At 37.5% G+C, this 22,182-nt stretch overlaps 1 protein-coding gene across 1 annotated transcript in view; it reads left to right on the forward strand.

Annotated features, from left to right (window-relative positions):
* Window positions 1–22,182, forward strand: part of cyth1b (cytohesin 1b) — a 174,937-nt gene that overhangs the window by 121,925 nt on the left and 30,830 nt on the right. Inside the window, exons 4-7 of the mRNA XM_073026540.1 lie at window positions 8,985–9,049; window positions 17,621–17,686; window positions 19,945–19,957; window positions 21,754–21,872. Of these exons, the coding sequence (XP_072882641.1) occupies window positions 8,985–9,049; window positions 17,621–17,686; window positions 19,945–19,957; window positions 21,754–21,872 (263 nt within the window). The remainder of the gene's footprint in view (window positions 1–8,984; window positions 9,050–17,620; window positions 17,687–19,944; window positions 19,958–21,753; window positions 21,873–22,182) is intronic.

Below are 22,182 nucleotides of genomic sequence, written 5' to 3' on the forward strand. Positions count from 1 at the left end.
AACTTTGTCTTTTAGCCCTCCTGATTTCTTTCTTAAGTGCTCACTTGTATTTTTTGTACTCAGTAAGCTCATCATTTGTTCCTACTTGCCTATATCTGCTGTGCACCTCCTTTTTATCTCTTAACCAGGGCTTCAGTATCTCTTGAAAAACCAAGGTTCCCTATACTTTTTATTTTTTACCTTTTATTCTGACAGGCACATACAAGTTTTGTACTCTGTAAATTTAAATTTTGATGGCCTCCCACTTACCAAGTACACCTTCGCCAGAAAACAGCCTCTCCCAATCCATACTTGCCAGATCATCTCTGATACCATCTAAATTGGCCTTTCTCCAATTTAGAATCTCAACCTGCAAACCAAACATATCTTTTTGCATACTTAATTTGAAACTAGTGGCACTGTGATCACTAGATGCAAAGTGTTCTCCTACGTAAAGTTCTGTCACCTGCCCTTTCTCATTTTCTAATAGCAGATCAAGTATCGCATACTGTCTCATTGGGAGTTCTATGTACTGATGAAGGAAACTTTCCTGAACACACTTGACAAAGTCTGCTCCATCTTGTCCGGGACAGAGATGAGGAAGAATTTTTTTAGCCAGATTGTGGTGAATCTGTGAAATTCAATGCCACAGACGGCTGTGGAGGCCAAGTCATTGTGTATATTTAAAGCGTAGATTGATAGATTCTTGATTAGTCAGGGCATCCAAGGTTGCAGGGTGAAGGCAGGATGGTAAATTTAGCTAGTTGCAGTAAAGGAAGCAGTGAGGATTTTTTGCAAAGTTTGAAGTCATTATAGGATGTATGTCAATAAAGCACTGTCAACTTCTAATTCAGCACTATCATTGTTACTAAGTAGAAAGTCTCGAAGTGAGTTACTTTCTGCTGCCGAATTAGTGTTTGGAAATTCCTCAGAAAAATAGGTACTTTTTGGATCTGATCACGTATGTCAACTCTAGAATGAAATGTTTAGATGAGGGAAATTCTAGTCATTCAGACTTCTGGAGTTAACCTGTTCACATGTTATTGGACAGGAGTTATTGTGAAGTTATAAGACCTTTTTGCCCATCAAGTATGCTCCATGGCTGATTTATTATCCCCCTCAACCCCATTTTTCTGCCGCCTTCCCATAATCTTTGATGCCATTACTAATTAAGAATTTGTTAGCCTCTGCTTTAAATCTACACTCTGGCTAAATATATTTCTTCTCATCTCTGTTCTAAAAGAACATTCTTTTATTTTGAGGCTATTCCCTTTTGTCCTGGCTTCTTCTTCCCCCCCCCCCCCCCCATTCTTAAAATATCTTCTCCACATTCACTCTATCAAGGCCTTTCAATACTCAATAGGTTTCAATGAGAACCCCCTTCCATCTTTTTAAACTCCAGTGCGTACAGGCCAGAACCATCAAACACTCCCCATATGTTAACCCTTTCATTCTCAGGATCATTCTCATGAACCTCCTCTACACCCTCTCCAATGCCAGCACATTCTTTCTTGGATAAGGAGCCCAAAAAGCTATTAAACTATGATGCTCAGCCTAGTTACCAGCATTATATTATCTAGTTTATCATAGTTGCGTACTGTTTTCTAGGTGCTGAGACAATATTTTTAATGTGATATACCAGAACAGTAAAAGGATTGTAAATTAAACCTTCAAAGTAGGTATGTTTTAATTGGTTTGTATGCTTCTATAGCAACTAAATTTCTAATCCCACTTTCAAGGACTTTTCATTTCCATGATGTACTTGGCCCCACTGAGGAAGATTCATTCAGTGAGTAAGGTGTGGTGGAAATTCATTATAAAGACCTGATGATTTTGCTACATGTGGGACACTGAGGGAACCTTCTCACCCTTCTCTTTTGTTTTATGTTACATAGATTGTTGAAGAAACTGTACTGATAAAATAAATTTAGCTAAGTGACAGTTGGTTGATCAAATCATGATATCTGGGAAAAACTCTTTGTAGGTGAATTAATTTGAATATCTATGATATAAGGACTATTTGAATCATCATTGATATCACTGCGGAAAAAGGATATTCAGCACTTTAATAACACGAGGGGTTCTGCTGATGCTGGAAATCTGGAATTACACAAATGCAGAAATGCACAGACCGGCCAAGGAACATCTATGGAGAGGAATAAACAGTTGACATTTCTGGCAGAGACCCTTCATTGGGACTGGAAAGAAAAGAATAAGAATAAGACATTGGGGGAAGAGGAGGAGTACAAACTGGCAGGTGATAGGTGAAGCTATTTTAGGGGGAAGGTAGGTAGGTGGGGGATAAAGTGAGAAGCTGGGAGATGATAGGTGCAAGAGGTAAAGGGCTGAAGAAGGAGGAATCTGATTGGAGAGGAAAGTGGACCATGGGAGAAAAGGAGGAGGAGAGGCACCAGAGCGAGGTGATAGGCAGGTGAGGAGAAGAGAAGGGTTAAGAGGAGAGCCAGAATGGGGAATGGAAAAAGAATGGGAAGGGTGCATACATTTTAATTTTATTCCAACTCTTAACAAACAATCTAGACTGTCCTTCTGAGCTCTTTCTGTGTATGATTGTGCTTTCTCTGTCAGGAGCTTATTACAAATCATTTCAAAAGCCATTGTAGAATATCTATTTTCACCAATTTATTGTGAACTCTAACCATTTGTTATATAAACTTTTACATGTCAACGCAGATTTTTCTTCCCTTGGGAAATTTCTCTTGATATATCCTGAATAAAGTCTTTTGTATTTTTAAACATCTCTACAAAATCTATTATCCTTCCCTGACTCAAGAAAAAAATTAGTTTAAATCTCCCATAAATCTGCATTGCTGTAATCTCCCATCCCTCGAGTTATTCTAATAATGCTTTTCTGTACCAGCTTGTAAGTTCAAATTCAAGTTTATTATCATTCATCCATACACACATATGCCAACAAATGAAACATTGTTCTTCCATATCATGGTGCACAACACAGCACATGTAACTCTCACACAACCCACAAAGTAACGTTATCACAAATAAATTAATAAATTAATGTATCTTCCAGAGGACTGATATTTTGTATAAGGTGTATTTACAACACAAGCTTAAAAGTAAATAGTATTTTAATTTATTTATTGAGATACAGCATGGAGTAGGCCCTTATAGCCCTTCAAACCACATTGCTGATTAACCCCCGATTTAACCCTAGCCTAATCACAGTACAGTTTATAATGACCAATTAACTAACCAACCGGTATGTCTTTGGACTGTGGGAGGGAACCGGAGCACCAGGAGGAAACCCACAGTCACAGGGAGAGTGTACAAACTCCTTACAGGCAGTGATGGGAATTGAACCTGGGTCGCTGGTACTGCAAAGCATTGTGCAAACTACTATGCTACGCGCTGCCCCCAAGTAATGCTACTGACGCTCCATGCGTGATGAGACCCGAGTGGTGGCAGGGAGCTCAGTAGTTCTATGACCCGGGGGAAGAAGCTGTTTCCCACCCTACCAGTCTTAGTCCTAATGCTACCATACCTCTTGCCTGATGGTAGAGGGCCAAAAAGATTGGGGGATGGATGGGGAGAGATCCTTGACATGCTGAGTACCCTGCATACGTAGCGCTCCTGATAGCTATCTTGGACAGGTGGAAGAAAGTGTTCTTCATAAAATAGGGAGCTTGGAATTGGATGCAATGTTACAGCTAGCGCAAAGCTAGTCTTGGACATGATAGGCTGAATGGCTTTGCATGTTATACACTCTCAAATGCATGACATGCTTAGCTCTATATTTAATCTTACTGCTTGAATGATTGTTCATTTTGTGAAGAAATGTGATTAATTTAAAAATGCTTTTCAGCTGCAAAGCATCTTTTTTTTAGTTCAGCAACAAAGCATCTCTCTTAGTTTGCTTTTGCAATGTTGAAATTGCATATACACTCAGTGATCACTTTACTAGATACACCTGAACACCTGCTAGTTAATGCAAATATCTAATCAGCCAATCATGTGACAGCAGCTCAATGCATAAAGGATTGCAAACATGGTCAAGAGTTTCATTTGTTGTTCGGACCAAACATCAGATTGGGAAAGAAATGTGATCTAAGTGAATTTGACCGTAGAATGATTCTTGGTGCCCGAAGGGGTGGTTTGAGTATCTCAGCAAATGCTGATCTCATGGGATTTTCCCAAACAAAAGTGGAGTTTACAGAGAATGGTGTGTGAAACAAAAAACATCCAGTGAACGATGGTTCTGTGGGTGAAAACGCCTAGATAATGAGAGAGATCAGAGGAAACTGGTGGCAGTAACTCAATTACTAGAGTGGTGTGCAGAAGAGCATCTCTGTATGTACATATCAAACCTTGAAATGGATGGGCTACAGCAGCAAAAGACCATGATCATACACACAGTGGCCACTTTATTAAGGGTACTTAATAAAGTGACCATTGAGTGTGTGTTCAGCAGTAGCGTGTAGGCACAGGATAATACTTTAGTAAATGCTCTTGAAAATTTAAATTAGTTTATTAGACTGAGTTAAATGTGTAGATTGATTAGCTGCAACATTAATTCTGCATTGATGTCCTGCCAGCTGATGTCTCTGCCTTTCTTCAGCAAACTACTCTAACATATAAAGTTTTAAAAGCTTTTAGTTCTTAATATTGTTCGTTATTGACTTCAAATTACATATTTTGGCAGATCCTGAGTGCATTGAGATTATTGGAATTGATAGCTTTGTTCCATTATTTGAATAAAATTGCAAATAATACAGTGGAAACTATTCAGGATTATTCCAAGTTATGGAGATATTGTCCCATTATGCAGTTTTTATAACAAATACATCATATATTGAACATCTGTATTGAACATCTGTAATATCTGCACTATATTCTTATGAATGTTAAACACAAGAGAATTCTGTAGATGCTGGAATTCCAGCATATCGCATACAAAATACTGAAGGAACTCAGCAGGTCAGACAGCATCTATGGATTGGGATAAACAATCAACGTTTGGGTTGAACCCTTCATCAGGTTTTATGAATGCTTCCTTTTCTAGTCTGCCTTTTCTCACAGCATATTCCAATGCATATCTAGCCACCTGTTCACAAAACACAAAAATGAATAATTTGTGAACACAAGGCACCCTTAACATTCTTAAAACCAAAGAAGCTAATTCATGAAAATTGAACTGAAAGCAATTTAAAATTTAGATTTAAATGAAGTGAGGTGTAGTTCTAGATGTGCAGCTCAGCACAGAAGAAACAAAGAGACAATACATCAGTGCAATAGCATGCAATTTAATATTTTTATAGGATTTAAAGATCTACATACAAAATTGCTGTGCAAGGTGTGACAATTGGATACAGTTCATTTTTTTAAAAAACTATAAGCCAATGATTGGGGCAATTAGGGCAAATCAGGTTGACTTAGCCCTTTGTTTGCCTCTAGCCACATTTGCAGCAGCTTCTTTTAAAGAAGGTTTGAAAAGCCTGAGGGATACGTCAGCTCAATCTGCTCCGATCTCACTGTTGGTAGTTTTTAGGGCAGAAAATTGAAGCTGACACAGAATTAGGTCAGGAAGGTTTGACGTGCAGAAGCCTTGAAACAGCACTTTCAGTTTCCAAATGAGTAAAGAAAATAGAAAGGAGGAATGGAACCATGATTTCTCTCTGGAGTAATGAAAAGGCCCTAATGATGCCACCTTTTGATGTAGGATTATACTATTGAATGGAGAAGTATGATTTGTATTCTTGTTGTTCCCATACAATTAGATTCTTGGGAGGGATTTTCAGCAAGAAATGCTGCAATATCTCAGCTAAAATGTCGACTGTCAATGTTGCCTGACCTGCTGAGTTCCTCCAGTGTTTTGTATGTGTTGCTTTGGATTTCCAGCATCTGCAGAATCTCTCAGGACATGTTCAAAAGGCAATGCCTCATAAAGGTGGCATCCATCACTAAGGACCCCATCACTCATTGCTTCCATTAGAGAGGAGATACAGGAGTCTGAAGACACATACTCGATGATTTAGGGCCATTTTCTTTCCTTCTACTATCAGATTTCTGAACAGACAATGAACCAACCCATGATCACTACCTCACTATTTTTGCTCTCTTTTTACACTACCTACTTAATTAAATTTTTAAAATATATGTTTCTTATTGCAATTTATAGTTTTTGTATATAGTGCACTACTGCAACGAAATGACAAATTTCACAACATACTTTATGTCAGTGATGTTAAATCTGATTCTGATATTTGTGTTAGTGTCTGTGCTGTCCACTTTCAAATTAAACAGTTAATGTCAGAGAGACCTGAATGAGCTCGTGCCATTGTCTGAAGAGGAAAAGAGGAACTTTGCTTGGTTTGTGGCATTTTTTTCCCTCAATTAACATCACTCAAACAAATTACCTGGGCATTATTTCATTCTGGTCACTGAGATCTTAACTGGAGCAAATTGGCTGCTGTGATCCTTTGCAATGGTGTTTTTAAACCATTAACTATGAAACTTTTTGTGAAGATCTTGAAAGGCAATTGTATAGACGAATTCATTCTTCCCTTTGCAAGTTGAAGAGCATGTAATTCAAAATGCAGTGTTAATGTAATTACTAAACAATGATTGCACTTCAAAGTAGGATGCTAAATGTGGAGCCTTTGAAATATCTGAGATTTAATCAGGCACTAACTACATAAAAAGAAATCGTTTCCACAAAAATAGTGTTGTACAAAATGTGCAAAGTAATGATTCAGACTAACAACTCTAAATATTTTCATTTAACATAGAAACAAATATTAAAACACCAATTAACATTAGAGTATGAAAATGGAGTTAATCCCACAGTTTTATCATGCAGCTTCAATTTCTTCTTTTTAAATTTTTTTTGTGACCACTTTCCTTCAAAAAACTGTTTTAAGGCATATAATTGAGCATCCAATTTCTAAATGGACATTAAATCCACAAATACTACCTCACTATTTTTAAATTTATTTCTGTTTTTGTACGACTTATTTTAACAACTATATTATATATATTTACCGTAATTCCATTTTAAAATATTTATCATTGTAGTGCTGCCACAAAGTTAACAAATTTCAGGACATATGCTACAGGTTGAGCCCCTTTATCAGTCAGGACTGGGAGAAATTATAATGGCAGAATTTACTCCCAGTCCTGATGAAGGATCTGTGTTGCTCCAAATTTCCAGCATCTGCAGTCTCTCTTGCAACTCCATTGTGACTTGCAAATCTTTCATTCTTCCAGTGAAGAATATCTCAATGAATTAAAAAATTGAGGATCAATATCTGAAACATTAATATTCCACTTTCATTCTGTTTTAATGTTAAATTTTGCTCCTACACAGTTATCACAATTTTATCAGTCACGGTGTAAATTTGTCTCTTTTAGAATAATGTGTGTGGAACATGTGCAATATTTCAAGCTTTTGACTTCTGTGTTGTGTATGAAGTCCAAAGTTAAAATTTTTTGTGACTATAAAAGACAGTAATAAATTAATGTCAAAATAACATGATCAAATTATAATTGCTTAATGTGGTTAGACTGATAAAAGTAATGTTATCACAACCCATGGGATTAAATGTTTGGATCTTGTATAAAGTTGCATTTCTAATCCTAATGTTCATCAAAGACAACTAGTAATTATTATCTATATCTCCCAGTGCAATTTTGTAGGTTAATCTGTGTATTGACTGTAGGAAAGATTCTCCAGAGACCATTAATAAATGTTATTCCTCTGGTTGTGATTGAAGGGAATTGATTGTGAGGATTATGGAAGATGATGTTTTTGAATGAGGAAGGCACACGCCTTGGCAAATTCTACAAAAATGACAGATCAGTTTATCTATACTATTAATCAGTGCTCTGGATGGGTGAATTCTATAACCTATAGACTCACTTTCAAGGACTCTACAACTCATTTTCTCAATATTTACATTTATTTTTTGGATTTGCAAGGTTTCTGTTTGCATATTGGTTGTTTGTCCAGTTTGTGTGTAGTTGTTCATTGATTCTATTGTATTTCTTTGTTCTACTGTAATTGCCTGCAAGAAAATTAATCTCGGGGTAGTATATGGTGACATATATGTACTTTGATAATAAATTTACTTTGAACTTTGAATTTTGGCAGGTGGGGGAGATAACTGAGTCTAACTAAATTTGGGCTGTTCAAAATGAGGGATATTTAAAATAGTGTTCAGATTTTCCCTTCTGCTATATCAGGTTATAGGACAATAGGGCAGGTTGCATCACTGGTGTTTGATCTGCTAGTATCTCCAACCTTGCAAAAGTTGAAAATGAGTTCTATTTTCATCATTCTAGGTCAGTCTAAGATTGTATCCTGATTTTGGATTTACATTTTTTTTTTCAGTTTCAGAATCATCAGTCTTTTCCCACGGCATATTTTTCCCTACCAGGTATCAAGCAAACTTCACTGTGGTGAAGTCTAAAAACCATGTGATGAAATTCTTCCTCTATAAAGAAATTGTTTCCTACAGTAATATTTCTTCAGAAAACAGTCTAGGTGATGGTACTGCTATCCTGATGATCAGAGTACCTAGTTCTGAATAACCTTTGGACGTACAATTTCTCATCTTGGTGAAGACTGAATTTGCCAGCAGGGCACAAACAGTCTTCAACCTCACATGTTGATTCTGTTCCTCCTTCCACAGATGCTGAGTATTGAGAGCATTTTCTAACCTTATTATGGGGAGTAATTGGGTTATTACACAATTTTAATTCATGTTCGGTTTTGTATTAAGGTTACATATTTAGCTGTGTCATAGGCATTTCTTTCTACGCTGATGACATACTGGCCTACATGTCTAAGGGGAGAGTTATCTGGCCTTTGTAATGAAATTGAAAGTACATTTGTTGAGAGTACACTTACAGACAATGACTTCAGGGAATATTGTCACCTTATTGTTTGATTTTCATGTTTGGTTAATAAATGACTTGCTTGAGAGCAATTGCATACTTAGTGGTGTTACTTATTGAATCTAATCCTTTTACAGCGGTTGAAGGATGAGATAGCAGAGGTTACGAATGAAATTGAAAACCTAGGTTCAACAGAAGAGAGGTAAGAACTCAATTCTGTTTTCTCTTTGTTCCGTACGCAGTACCTGCATTGAGTGTTGTCAAAATTGTACCTACTTTTAGAAATACTCTGTTACGCAGAACAATTACATGTAGTTCTACATGATATCCTAAACAATGGTACAATTCACAACAACTCAGAGTGATTGGATTGATAATTTAATATGTAAAAACCATGTATTACTGGCCAACATTTAACTTAAAACTGCTGCCACATCAGAACCATAGAACACTACAGCACAGTACAGGCCCTTCAGCCCTCCATCTTGTGCCGACCCATGTAATTCTTAAAAAAAGTACTAAACCCACACTACCCCATAACCCTCTATTTTTCTTTCATCCATGTGCCTGGCCAAGAGGCTATTAAATACCCCTAATGTTTTAGCCTACACCACCATACCTGGCAAGTCATTCCAGGCACTCACAACCCTCTGTGTAAAAAAAAAAAACAAAAAAAAACTTACTCCTGATGTCTCCCCTAAACTTCCCTCCCTTAATTTTGTATATATGCCCTCTGGTGTTTGCTATTGGTGCCCTGGGAAACAGGTACTGACTATCCACCCTATCTATGCCTCTTATAGGGTGGATAGTCAGTAAGAACAGTAAGACTAGACTCTTTAGTAAGAGTTGTAAGTTTAGTGGGAATTTTGCCACAATACTATTTATTCATTGTAATGGTGATGGGAAGTGTTCAGTCATGAAACTCTCTGTCATTGTATGAGGCTGCATAAGTCATCTGGCTTCTCTCTTGCCTCTTCTCCTCACCTGTCCATCACCTCCCTATGATGCTATTCCTCCGCCCCTTTCTCCCATGCTCCACTCTTCTCTCCTGTCAGGTTCCTTCTTCAGCCCTTTTATCTTTTCCACCTATCACCTCACAGCTTCTCACTTCATTCACCCCCACCCCATCTACCTACCTTCACTTGTCACCTGCCAGCTTGTACTCCTTATACCTCCCCCCCCCCCCACACTTTATTCTGGCTTCTCCTCCCTCCCTTTCCAGTCCTAATGAAGGGTCTTGGCCCACAATGCCGATTCTTTATTCCTTTCCATAGATGCTGCCCGACCTGCTGAGTCCCTCCAGCATTTTTGTATGTGTTGCTTTGTTTCCAGCATCTGCAGAATCATGTTGTGTTTATTATGAGGTACATTTGGCTAGACGATCTTATTTCTTCTTTCTCATTAATATTATAAATTCATCCTTCTGTAGTAGTTGCAGCAGAGTGACAGCAAGTTGGAGGAAATCCCAAGTTATTATATGGAGATTATTTTATTGTGGCTTCCATTGTCACTGTTTCAACTTTTAAACATCCCGGAAGCTAGAGTGAAAAAGAGCAGATAAACCAAAAACAGGTTCTTAACAAGAATTTGCATAAAATACTCCCTTGTACAATAAATATTTGCCTTGGTTTCCAAGACTGCATTAGATTTCAAATGAGTTAAATTCATTCTTTTAACTGTAATAATATGGTGGTAATGTGCTACCCCTTGTTAAGTTTTCAAAATTTAAAATTGCCTGTGATCCCTATGGGTCTGTGACCAAAGGTGTTCTGCAGTAATCAGTGCTAGGATGTCTGTGATATGTGCAAATCTATGTTCTATATAGAACAAACACTCGGTAGCCAATTTATTAGCTAGCTCCTATTCAAAATAAAATGGCCACTGAGTGTGTGTTTGTGCTCTGTAGGGTGCTGCTGTAGTCCTTGTAAGATCCAACATGTTGTGCATTCAGAGATGTTCATTTGCACACCACTGTTGTAATAATGTATGTTATTTGAGTCGCTGTCACCTTCCTGCCTGCTTGAATCAGTCTGGCCATTCTCCTCTGACCTCTCCCATTTACAGGACATTTTTGCCCACAGAACTGCTGCTTACAGGATATTTTTTTTTGCACCATTTTCTGTAAACTCCAGAGACTGTTGTACATGAAAATCTTAGGAGATTAGCAGTTTCTGAGATGGTCAAACCACCCCATCTAGCACCATGGTCAAAATCACTTGGATCACATATCTTCCCCATTCTGATGTTTGGTCTGAACAACACCTGAACCTCTTGACCATGTTATTTAATCTGGGAAAACGTGAGGTGAAGCACTTTGGGAGGCCAAATATAAGGACTTACAGAGGGAAGCATTGACTTACAGAGGGATCCTGGGGTGCAAGTCACAAAAAGTGGCAATACAAGTAGATGGCGTATGACGTGTTTGCTTTCATCAGTTGAAGCAAAGATTATAAAAGTTGATGAATCATGTTCTCAGTGTATAAAGCTTTGGTTAAGCCACTTTTGGGGTACTGTATGCAGTTATGATTACCGCGTTAGAGGAAAGATACGGAGGCTTTGGAGACACTGCAGAAGAGGTTCACTAGGATGTTGAACATGAGGAAATGTGCAGATGCTGAAAATTCAAACAACACACACAAAATGCTGGTGGATCACAGCAGGCCAGGCAGCATCTGATGAAGGATCTCGGCCCAAAACGTCGACAGTGCTTCTCCCTATAGGTGCTGCCTAGCCTGCTGCGTTCCACCAGCATTTTGTGTGTGTCACTAGGATGCTGTGTGGATTAGATAGTATAAGCTATGAGGTGAGTAAACAAATTATTTTCTCTGGAGTGATGGAGCCTGGGGAGAGCTGTGATAGAATTTTATAAAATCTTGAAGGACATGGGTAGATTGTCAGAATCTGTGCTCTGGGCTGCAGATGTGAAATACTAAAGGGCATAACTTTAAGGTGAGAGGGCTACACTTAAAGGAGATATACAAGACAGGTTTTTGACACAGTAGCAGGTGCCCAAACTGTGCTGCCATTTGTGATGTGGGAAGCACATATGATAGTTCAAGTTCAATTGTCATTCAATCAAACATGTGTGCAGCTATACAAACAACTTTCCTCCAGGGCCAAGGTGCAAAGCACTGTATATACAATCACACAGAGCACATATAGTTACAATAGCATATACACTCTCAAACTAAGATTAGCACAAGTCCATGAGTGGCATGTCCTGAAGATTGATGGTGCATGGGATGTTGTCGTGGAGCCTCGCTTCTGCAAGAACAAGCACGCAGCAGTTCCTCATCTCCCACAGATGAAGGCAGTCCAGCTTCTGACATGGTGCCAATGTGATTTCTTCTGTAGATGTTGAATTCCAAATTATAAAGGCTGATTTATACTTGTGCGTATGGGCTATGCCGCAGCCTACGCCGTAGCCCTGATTTTCACTTCTGCATAGCTCTATGCCGTAGCGAGCATGCTTTAGTGTGTGCCAAAACGCTAGTTGGTGATGGGGTTTCTATGCCACTGTGAGTTTCTTCGTGAGAGACATGGATGAGGAAATGCATTTCAAACATTTTTGCCTGTCGACAGGTAGATTTGACGATTTGGTTCATCTATTTTGCATCGGTGTACAGACATGGTGGAGAAGAAGCAACTGGAAATGGATAGGAGGAAATGCGATGCTACCAATCACGGTTGTTGCGGTCTGCGTCACCGCGACACGTGAGTTACTCTTTTGGGGAGGTGCACGTCACCCTATGGCAAAGGGTACGGCGTAGGGTACGCGGTACCTACGGCATAGATGTGACGCACAAGTATAAATCAGCCTTAATTCTGAAAAATTAACTGAACAGGCAACATTGCAAATAATTTGCTCTATATAGTTTAAACAATAAGAACTTAACAGCGATGGGTGTGTGGAACACAGAGCCATGGGCAGTGTAGAGGCAAATATATTTAAGATGTACTTAGATTGGTACATGGATGATAGAAAACGGGATATGTAGGAAGGAAAAGTTAGATTGATCTTAGAGTAGGTTAAAAGGTTGTCCCAATATCGTGGGCTGAAATGCCTGAATTATGCTGTAATGTTTAATGTTCTATGATCTAAGATAACAACCATGGGACACATTCAGAGATATTTTGGGATTCCTACCAGGCTTTTTTCTGTGTGAAGATTTTTATAGGCAGTACCAAGGCTTTCTGTTGTGAATCACTGATCCATTTTGAAACAAGTAACCATGTATGTCAGCAGAAAAAAATCAGTAAGGTTGTGTGAAGGGCTTGAATTAAATAATTTCCTGTCAATGCAATGTTAATATTGGATTGGCTTACCATTGCAACTTCCTTAAGGTGTGACATCTTTCTGTTGCTCTACACCAGACTCTTGCACACCATGTTCAGCCTGGTTAGTGCCTCCTGCCAGTGATGCTGCTGCTGTTCTCGAGTAAAGCATCCCATGTTGTCAGCTAAGGCAATCTTCACTGTGCAGTTCCTCCCACTCATCAGATTGTGCTCTTTTATTGCCAGTTCCTACATTGAGTTTTATTCCTGCCTCCACATTATTGGTCCAATGACAAGGTGTTGCCTGGTCTATTAACTGTTCCAACCTTGGAAAGGCTGAAGTGTTACTGAGATTGTACTGTATTTATTAACTAGCTTTTTCTAAAACTGGGAACAAATCTTATCCTGATGTGTATCAGCATGAGACATAGGAACAGATTCAGACCATTCAGCACATTGAGTCTGCTCAGCCATAAAAGAATACCAATGAAAGGGTCTCAGCCTGAACATCAACTGTTAATTCATTTCCATAGATGCTGCTGATCTGCTGAGTTAGAACATAGATGTGTACAACACAGGAACAGGCCATTCAGCCCACAACAATGTGCTGAAGCAGCTAAAAAGCAAATTAAAACACCCTAACACTAATCCCTTCTACCTACACCATGTCAGTGTCCTTCTATCCATATATTCATGTGCCTATCCAAACTTTTCTTAAGAGCTGCTAATGTACTTGCCTCTACCACCATACCAGGCAGTGCATTCCAGGCATCCATGACTCTGAGTAAAAAAAACTTGCCCCTCACATCCCCCTCTCACCTTCAGTGCATGCTCTCTGGTATCAGGAATTTCAACCCTGAGAAACAGATACTGTCATTACACCCCCCCATCTTTGAACATCGATTTCTCGAACTTAGAGTAATTTTCTTCCCCCCACCCCCCGACCACCATCTCCATTCCTTTGTCCCTCTCTCACCTTATCTCCTTACCTGCTCATCGCTTCCCTTTCCTGTGGTGCTCCCGCTTTCCTTTCTTCTATGGTCTTCTACCCTCTCCTATCAAATTCCCCCCTTCTCTAGTCCTTTATCCCCTTCACCAGCCAACTTCCCAGCTCTTTATTTCACCCCTCCCACTCTCCCCAGTCTTACCTATCACTTCTTGCTTTGCACTTCTTCCTCCCTGCCCCCTACCACCTTTCTCTAACCTCTCATCTATATTTTCCCAGTCATGGCCCGAAATGTTGATCGCTTACTCTGTTCCATAGATGCTGCCTGGCCTGCTGAGTGCGTGTTACTCTCTGTCCACTCTATCTATGCCTCTCATAATCTTAGAAAACGTCTATCATCTCCTCTCCAGCATTTTGTATGTGTTACTCTTAAAAATATTCTGTAGCTGCATTCATTTTAAAAAAAAAACACACCCAAATTCTTGTTACTTGCCCCTCCCCCTTACATATCTGTCCCCAAAACTTCTGTTAAAGCTCCTGTTGTGTCCCACATGTTGCTAGTGCCAAATCCTAATTTGATCAATCTCATTCCCTTTTTACCATGTCCACCCACATGGCACCAGAAGAGGTGTAGTTACCATACTGTGTGATAAAATACATCCAAAAATTGCAGCCAGTTGATTGTTTATCTCTAGCGAGGGAAATTTGGTTAGGTTTGTATTCAAATATTCTGTAATGTATTGTAATATTACTATGATCCGATGGTTAATAATATTTTAGTTAACAACAGCACAATGCATCTCGTTCACTTCTATTTGCCTGGCTTCCAGTAGAGGCTTGTGCACAGGGCACAAGGTCAGTGCTGATGCAAAAAAAATAATTCATTGTTTGAATAGTGACAGAACAAATTATGTTGTTACAAGCTAAGTAGCTTCAAAATCAGCATGGAGTTTTTGGAATGTGATGAGAGCTTTTCATCGGTTCAGGGCTCGAGCATCAACAATCCACTTTGTTATTCATGATGAACATTGTTGTTAAGATGATTTTGTCAGCCATAAAGGAATTATGCAGGAAGTTTCGTGCACCCATCTTGTGTGACTTAAACAATGCCTAATTCGAAAGCTATTTCTGAATAGGTGCTAAATTTGATATTGTATGTCTACAGTATGTTTATTAAGATACAGCACGAAACGGGCCCTTTTGGCCCTTTGAGCCATGCCACTCCCTAATTTAACCCTAGCCTAATCACTGGGCAATTTACAATGATGAATTAACCTTCAAGAGCATGTCCTTCTCTTATAGTTACATCTTCTAAAGGTGATTAGTAGTGAAGCATTATAATGGATTTTTTTTAAAAACAAGAAAGTTAATAGCCTTTGATAACTGCCAAGGTATTAAGCTCTAGAGTTCCCTGTGTAAACCTATCTGCTTTTTCCTTCCAGACTCTCAATTAAACCTGTCTCTTCCAACAAATTGACAGTCACATGCCTTAACAAACCATTTAGTTTAGTTGCATTTAGTTGATTTACTACTTCAGTTCTGTTATATAAATGAAGGTACTTTTTTTAATCCAATGGAAGATCCCAAAGACATTTCATGAGTTAAACTAAAAGCACCAATTGACAAAAAAATAGTTAAGACAAAACTAATCTATAAAACAACAGCAATACTAAACTGTATATTTAAAGTGCAGGTTGATAGGTTTCTGGTTAGTAAAGGCATTAGAATTTAGAGAAGGCAGGAGAAATGGGGTTGAGAGGGGAAAAAATCAGCCATGACTGAATGGTGAAGCAGATGTGATGGCCTAATTCTGCTCCTATGTCTTATGAATCCAAATTGTCGACTAGTCATTTCCCTCCTGACCTGCTGAGTTCCTCCAGCAGTTGGTTTTGCTGCAGTTCACAGCATCTGCAGTCTCTCGTGTCTCTTCCATACTCTTGCATTACAGGTTTCTTTGTGTGGCATTTTTTAAATTTTCCCAACTCTGTTTACAACAGTAAAACAAACCATAAAATACCTTGTATAATGTGGTTTCTGTGCCATTTGGATCAGGAACGTCCCAGGTTACATTTCCAGTCACAACTAATTCTTCTTCTGATCTTTCGTGTTGCTAGGCACGAAATTTGGGAAATCACTCAGTGGTGTTGTCTCTGAAACACTGTCCAAAAACTGCTGCGACAGAAAAATGCTGGTGTTTTTACCTTTGGCTGACCAGCAAAGTATGCCTGCACACCACCTCATAGTTCATTGTATGACTGCATTAGACAGTTATTTCATTAGGTGTAAAGCCATTAAGATGATTAAATATGATATTTAATTACCATAATTAATTATCCAGAAATTCTTTCTTTATCGTGCCTTGTATTGGTTCTATTGTCTTTTGTAATTGTTGGAAATTATTATCTGTAGTATAGCAAGAGATAGCACTTAGCCACATATTGATTGAGTTTATTTTCTTACCCCCTCACCCTTCTCTCTTTTTCCATTTCTCATTCCGGCTCTCCCTCTTACCCCTTCACCTCTTCTGCCTGTCACCCCTTCATCTGGTGCCCCTCCTCCTTCCATTTCTCCCATGGTCTACTCTCCTTCCCTGCCAGATTCCTCCTTCAGCCCTGGCCTTTTCCACCTATCACTCCCCAGCTTCTCACTACAACCTCCCTATCCCATTGAGTTACCTTCCCCTAACCTTGTCTAGCCTATCACCTGCCAGTTTATACTCCTCCTCCTCCCCCAGCCCCTTAATCTGGCCTCTTTCAAGCCCTATCTTTCTAGTCCTCATGAAGGATCTTGGCCTGGAACATAGTTTTTTTTAAATTCCTTATTCCTTTCCATAGATGCTGCCTGATCTGCTGTTTTCCTCTAGCATTTTGTGTCTGTTGTTTTGGATTTCCAGTATCTGCAGAATCTCTTGTTATAGAAACATAGAAAACCTACAGTACAATAGAGGCCCTTCAGCCCACAAAGTTGTGCCGAACATGCCCCTACCTTAGAAATTACTATGCTTAGCCATAGCCCTCTGTTTTTCTAAGCTCCATGTACCTATCCAAAAGTCTCTTAAAAGACCCTATCGTATCCGCCTCCACCACTGTTGCCGGCAGTCCATTCCACGCACTTACCACTCTCTGCATTTTTTAAAAAAAACAACTTACCCCCTGACATCTCTATACCTACTCCCCAGCACTTTAAACCTGCGTCCTCTTATGGCAACCATTTCAGCCCTGGGAAAAAGCCTCTGACTATTCACACGATCAGTGCCTCTCATCATCTTATACATCTATGATCTTATACATCATTATACGTTATGATTGGCTTTATATTGTCTTTAGTCAAATACAAGTTCAGTAGTTGATAATTTAAAAAAAACATCAAAGCTTAATAAAGTTCCCAGTTTTATCAAAGGGTCTTTGACCCAAAATGCCCACTCTTGTTTCTCTTCCCAAAGATGCAGCCTGACCTACTGTGTATTTCCAGCATTTTCTCTTTTTATGGCACATTTTAGTGATCAGTGGCTGTCCTTTTCAATTAATGTGTAATTTTAATTCATTTTTCAGAAAAAAATATGCAACGAAATAAGCAAGTGGCCATGGGCCGGAAGAAATTCAATATGGATCCCAGAAGGTAAGAAATCTTGTTGCTTCCATGTTGTCAGTGTTTTGAGTGAGGTTGTGTCTTGTCATTATATTGCTGAACATGCACATAGACGTCATTAATTGTCACAACAGCTATTGGGTTAAGTCAATGATCATACAAAGGAGAGGTTCTGGTACAAGGGAGTCCTTAATCTCTCTCAGTTTTGTGAGACATTTGTCCTTAGTTCATCCATGAGTATGGGGGAGAAGTAAATATGACAAACCTATTTCAATCCATCAAGGCTGCTCCTTTCAGCAAACTGTGAGCAATTTTTCATGTTTTGGTTCTTGCTTGCTCTATTGGGGGGGCAGATGATATAGATTTGATAAAGGTTAATCAATTTTTCAATCACAATTTCAAGTTGACATTTATCTAGGTCACAGAACATTGGAGCAACACTGGTCTCAGAGGCTTATGATTTTTAAACAGTTGATAAGTATCAACGAATGAAGTTAATATTAAGCGGGTAAAGATATGTTCTTTGTAAATTGGGAAAAGGGCAAGTTTTATTACTTGTCCTCAATGATAGTTTTTTAATGATGAGCTGTTATTCTTCTTGCCACCTTCAGTGAAATTGCTCAGGATTTCAAAGATAGATCTGCATTATTCTATGATGTTATTTATGCCATCTTACACGATTTGTTAATTAGCATTTACAGGCTTTGCACTCAATACAGGCAATTTTATTTTCAAAGCATGGAACATATTGATTTGAAACTAGGATGGCTAATTGAAACTCATTCTGAAAACATCTGTCAAAGATCATTTTCAAAGTGGGAATCCCAAATGAATTCCTGTAATTTGTTTTTGCGAATACCTCCAAATAAATAGCAATGCTTTTTTAATACTTTATGCAAAAAGGGAACTAATTGTATTTTTAAATTTAATTTCTTCATGAAAAATGATGGCAGCATCTAATTCTTTATACATCATAATATTTAAGGCATTTAGCTGTAAATGCACTGCTATTATTACATGAATCCTCAGATTTAATGATGTTATTAGCATACTTGTCTGTGTACATATTTGCTACAGAAGTTACATGTGTAGGAAAAAAATGTTACAGATCTTGGAAGTGGTGAGAGGTATTGAACTACGCAATAAATTAGTAACATCTTTCTTCACTACTGTATGTTCAGATTTCAGTCATAGTAACAGTATTTTTATTTACAGCTGTTATGGTACTGACATGCTAGCTATCTTTTTTGAAAAGCATTTTTGTGCAAAATGATTTGAGAAATTTTTACAATCTATTTAACACTATGAATGAAATTGAATGAAATTAATTTATTTCGGTCAGTACAAACATAACAAAAAGCATCATTTATAACGATGATTTCATAGGACAAATTACAACAAAAAAATTGATATTCTTTAAAACAGACTGAAAGGAAGTAGGCTGAAGCTACAGCTCATTACGCCTACCCCTCTGACTTATACAATAACATATTTGGCATCAATCATTACATCAAAAACAAAAAAATTCATAATCTTTTAACATGAAATCCAATTACAGATATCATTTATTTACATTGCTCCCATTCGTTTTAAATCATGTATTTTATATTTGTTCATTAAATAATTTTTTAAACTTGTTAAGTGTAGTGCATGTTTTTAAATTCTTACTAAAACTGTTCCATAGATTCACCCCTCTGACTGAAATACAATGATTTTTTACATTTGTTCTTATCTTTTGTTTGTGAAATATACATGTTCCTCTCAAATCATGTTGATTTTCTCTCATTTTAAACAACCTTTGGATACTTTGGGGTAGTTGTCCATTTTTTACTTTATACATAATTTGTATTATTTTAATATCTACAAAATCTCTGAATTTTAAAGTGTTTAGTTGAATAAATAGTGGATTGGTTGGCTCATAATAACTTGTCTTATTTTCTATTCATGTAACTTTCTTTTAGAGTAGAAAAATTGAATTTGTATTTGTTTTGTATGTATTTCCCTGTACCTCCACACAGTAAGTCATGTATGGGACCATAAGTGAACAGTATAATGTATGGAAAGATTTGACGTTTTTGCTTTGACGATTTATTTGTGGTTTCCAACTTAATTTACTATCTATTACCACTCCTAAAAAATTTTGTTTCAGATACCTTATCAATTTCAACATCATTTATATTAAGTTTACCATATGAGTTTGGTACACAGTTTCCAAATATTATGAATTTAGTTTTACTTAGATTCAGTGATAATTTGTTAGTATTAAACCATTTCTTTATCATTTTTAGTTCGTTCTCCACTGTATCCAAAAGTTGTTTCAGATGTTCCCCACTACAAAATATAGTTGTATTATCAGCAAATAATATACATTTTATGTCTGAGAGACCAAACATATATCTTTTATATACAAAGTGAATTAATCGTTTATGACTTTCTTACAGCAGTAAATGAAGTTTATTTGGAACAGGCTGAAAGTCTGTATTTTTGGATAGATGGTGGAAATAAGGAAATATAATTTAATTAAAATAACAAAAGTCATTATTTTACTGAACTACATTAACAGTAATATGGTTCTGTGATCATTAAAGTAGCTTTCAACCACATTAACAGGTTAGTTATTTTTTGGATTATTATTCTACTTCATCAAGAGAGTTCCATTATTAAAGCACATTTTGGGATTTGTTGGAGACCAGCCAAACTGCATGAAGTCAGGATTCCTGTAATGTCAAAAGGTTTAATTATTGTAATTGCCTTCATTCCACTTCATGCTATTGCCAAATAATTGACGGCTAACAATTGGGCATTGTTGCATTGAACTGTTAGTGTTAAGCAAAATTGTTAGCGTTGAAAATGAATATAATACATAAATGATCTTGTATCTGTTTACTAATGGGTAAATACACTCAGTGCCCACTTTATTGGGTACACCTGCTCATTTAATCAAATATCTAATTAGCCAATCATGTAGCAACAACTCAATGCATAAAAGCGGGTAGACATGGTCAAGCGGTTCAGTTGTTGTACACACCAAACATCTGAATGGGGAAGAACTATGATTTAAATGACTTTGACTGTGAAATCATTGGTGTTAGATGAGGTGGTTTGAGTATCTCATCTCTTGGAATTTTCACGCACAATAGTCTTTAGAGCTTACAGAGAATGGTGCAAGAAAAATAAACATCCAAAGAGTGGCAGTTCTGTGGTCGGAAACGTTTTGTTAATGAGAGAGGTTAGCGGAGAATGGCCAGACTGATTCAAATTGACAGGAAGGTGACATTAATTCAAATAACCACATGTTACAACAGTGGTGCACAGAAGAGCATCTCTGAATGCATGACTCATCGAACCTTGAGGTGGATGTGCTACAGCAGCAGACTACCATGAACATACACTCAGTGGCCACTATATTGGGTGTAGGAGGTACCTAATAAAGTGGACACTGCATGTAAACTTCTTTGATCATAGAAAATAAAAATCTAAAATAAAAACAGAAGATGCCGGAGCCACTCAGCAGGTCAGGCAGCATCAGTGGAAAAAGAAGCAGGTATTTTCTTTGCAGCAATTTTCCATTGTTTACACTTGATTATTTTTAAAGCTACAACACATTAAATATTTGGTGCAGTAATATCATAACACCTTATAATGCTTGTGATTGTGCATCATTCCTGATTTTAAAACCCACAATAACCTGAATTTATAACAGAATACTTTATTTTTGGTCTTTTGATCTATATAACAGTACATTTAAAAGCACATTACTGACAAAAGGTTCACACCAATTTCTTGCAGCACATTTTTATTAAACAAATGATACAGTGGAAATTAGTTTTAAATTAATCTGTTTTCATATCTGTACATTCTGTTTGATATTTGTGAAAGGTTTTAAATTCTGATTTTTGTGAGCCTTGAAGCTGATTTTTAATCTAAGTCTCTTGATTGTATCACATCTATTCATTCTCTTGCAAAAACATTGCACCCTCTTCCTCTACTGGACTGTATTTTATTGTGCCCATGGTAATGTGATAGGTTAAAATAAACCACTGATATTATTGTCTTTAAAAGCTTCAATTGAATTTCAAGTGTATTCTTTGCTACAGGGAATTCAATTTCTGATTGAAAATGAGCTGTTAAAGAATACTCGAGAGGATATTGCGCAGTTTCTGTACAAAGGAGAGGGACTAAACAAGACTGCAATTGGGGATTACCTAGGAGAGAGGTAATATTGGTTATGGTTTATTAATTTTTGACTCGGTGTATTTTGTAACAACTAATCTATTTTCCACTCCAAACTAAATCTGTATCAGCCTGTTTCCAGTCTTCATAATCTTCTTCAAAAGTCTTCACTATTTTTTTTATTCTGAGTCTCTTTCTCCAAAATCTATTATTTGCTTGATGCCTATCTTATGCCCATGTGACATACACAGAGCTAATTTATTTATGTATGGATTGCTACGCACGTTAATACTGTGCATGTACTCTTTCCAGCACAGTAAAAAATCTGATTAAAAGGTCCCATTTTAACTGAA

The sequence above is a fragment of the Hemitrygon akajei genome, chromosome 22 (assembly GCF_048418815.1).
Source record: "Hemitrygon akajei chromosome 22, sHemAka1.3, whole genome shotgun sequence".
Taxonomy (NCBI): domain Eukaryota; kingdom Metazoa; phylum Chordata; class Chondrichthyes; order Myliobatiformes; family Dasyatidae; genus Hemitrygon; species Hemitrygon akajei.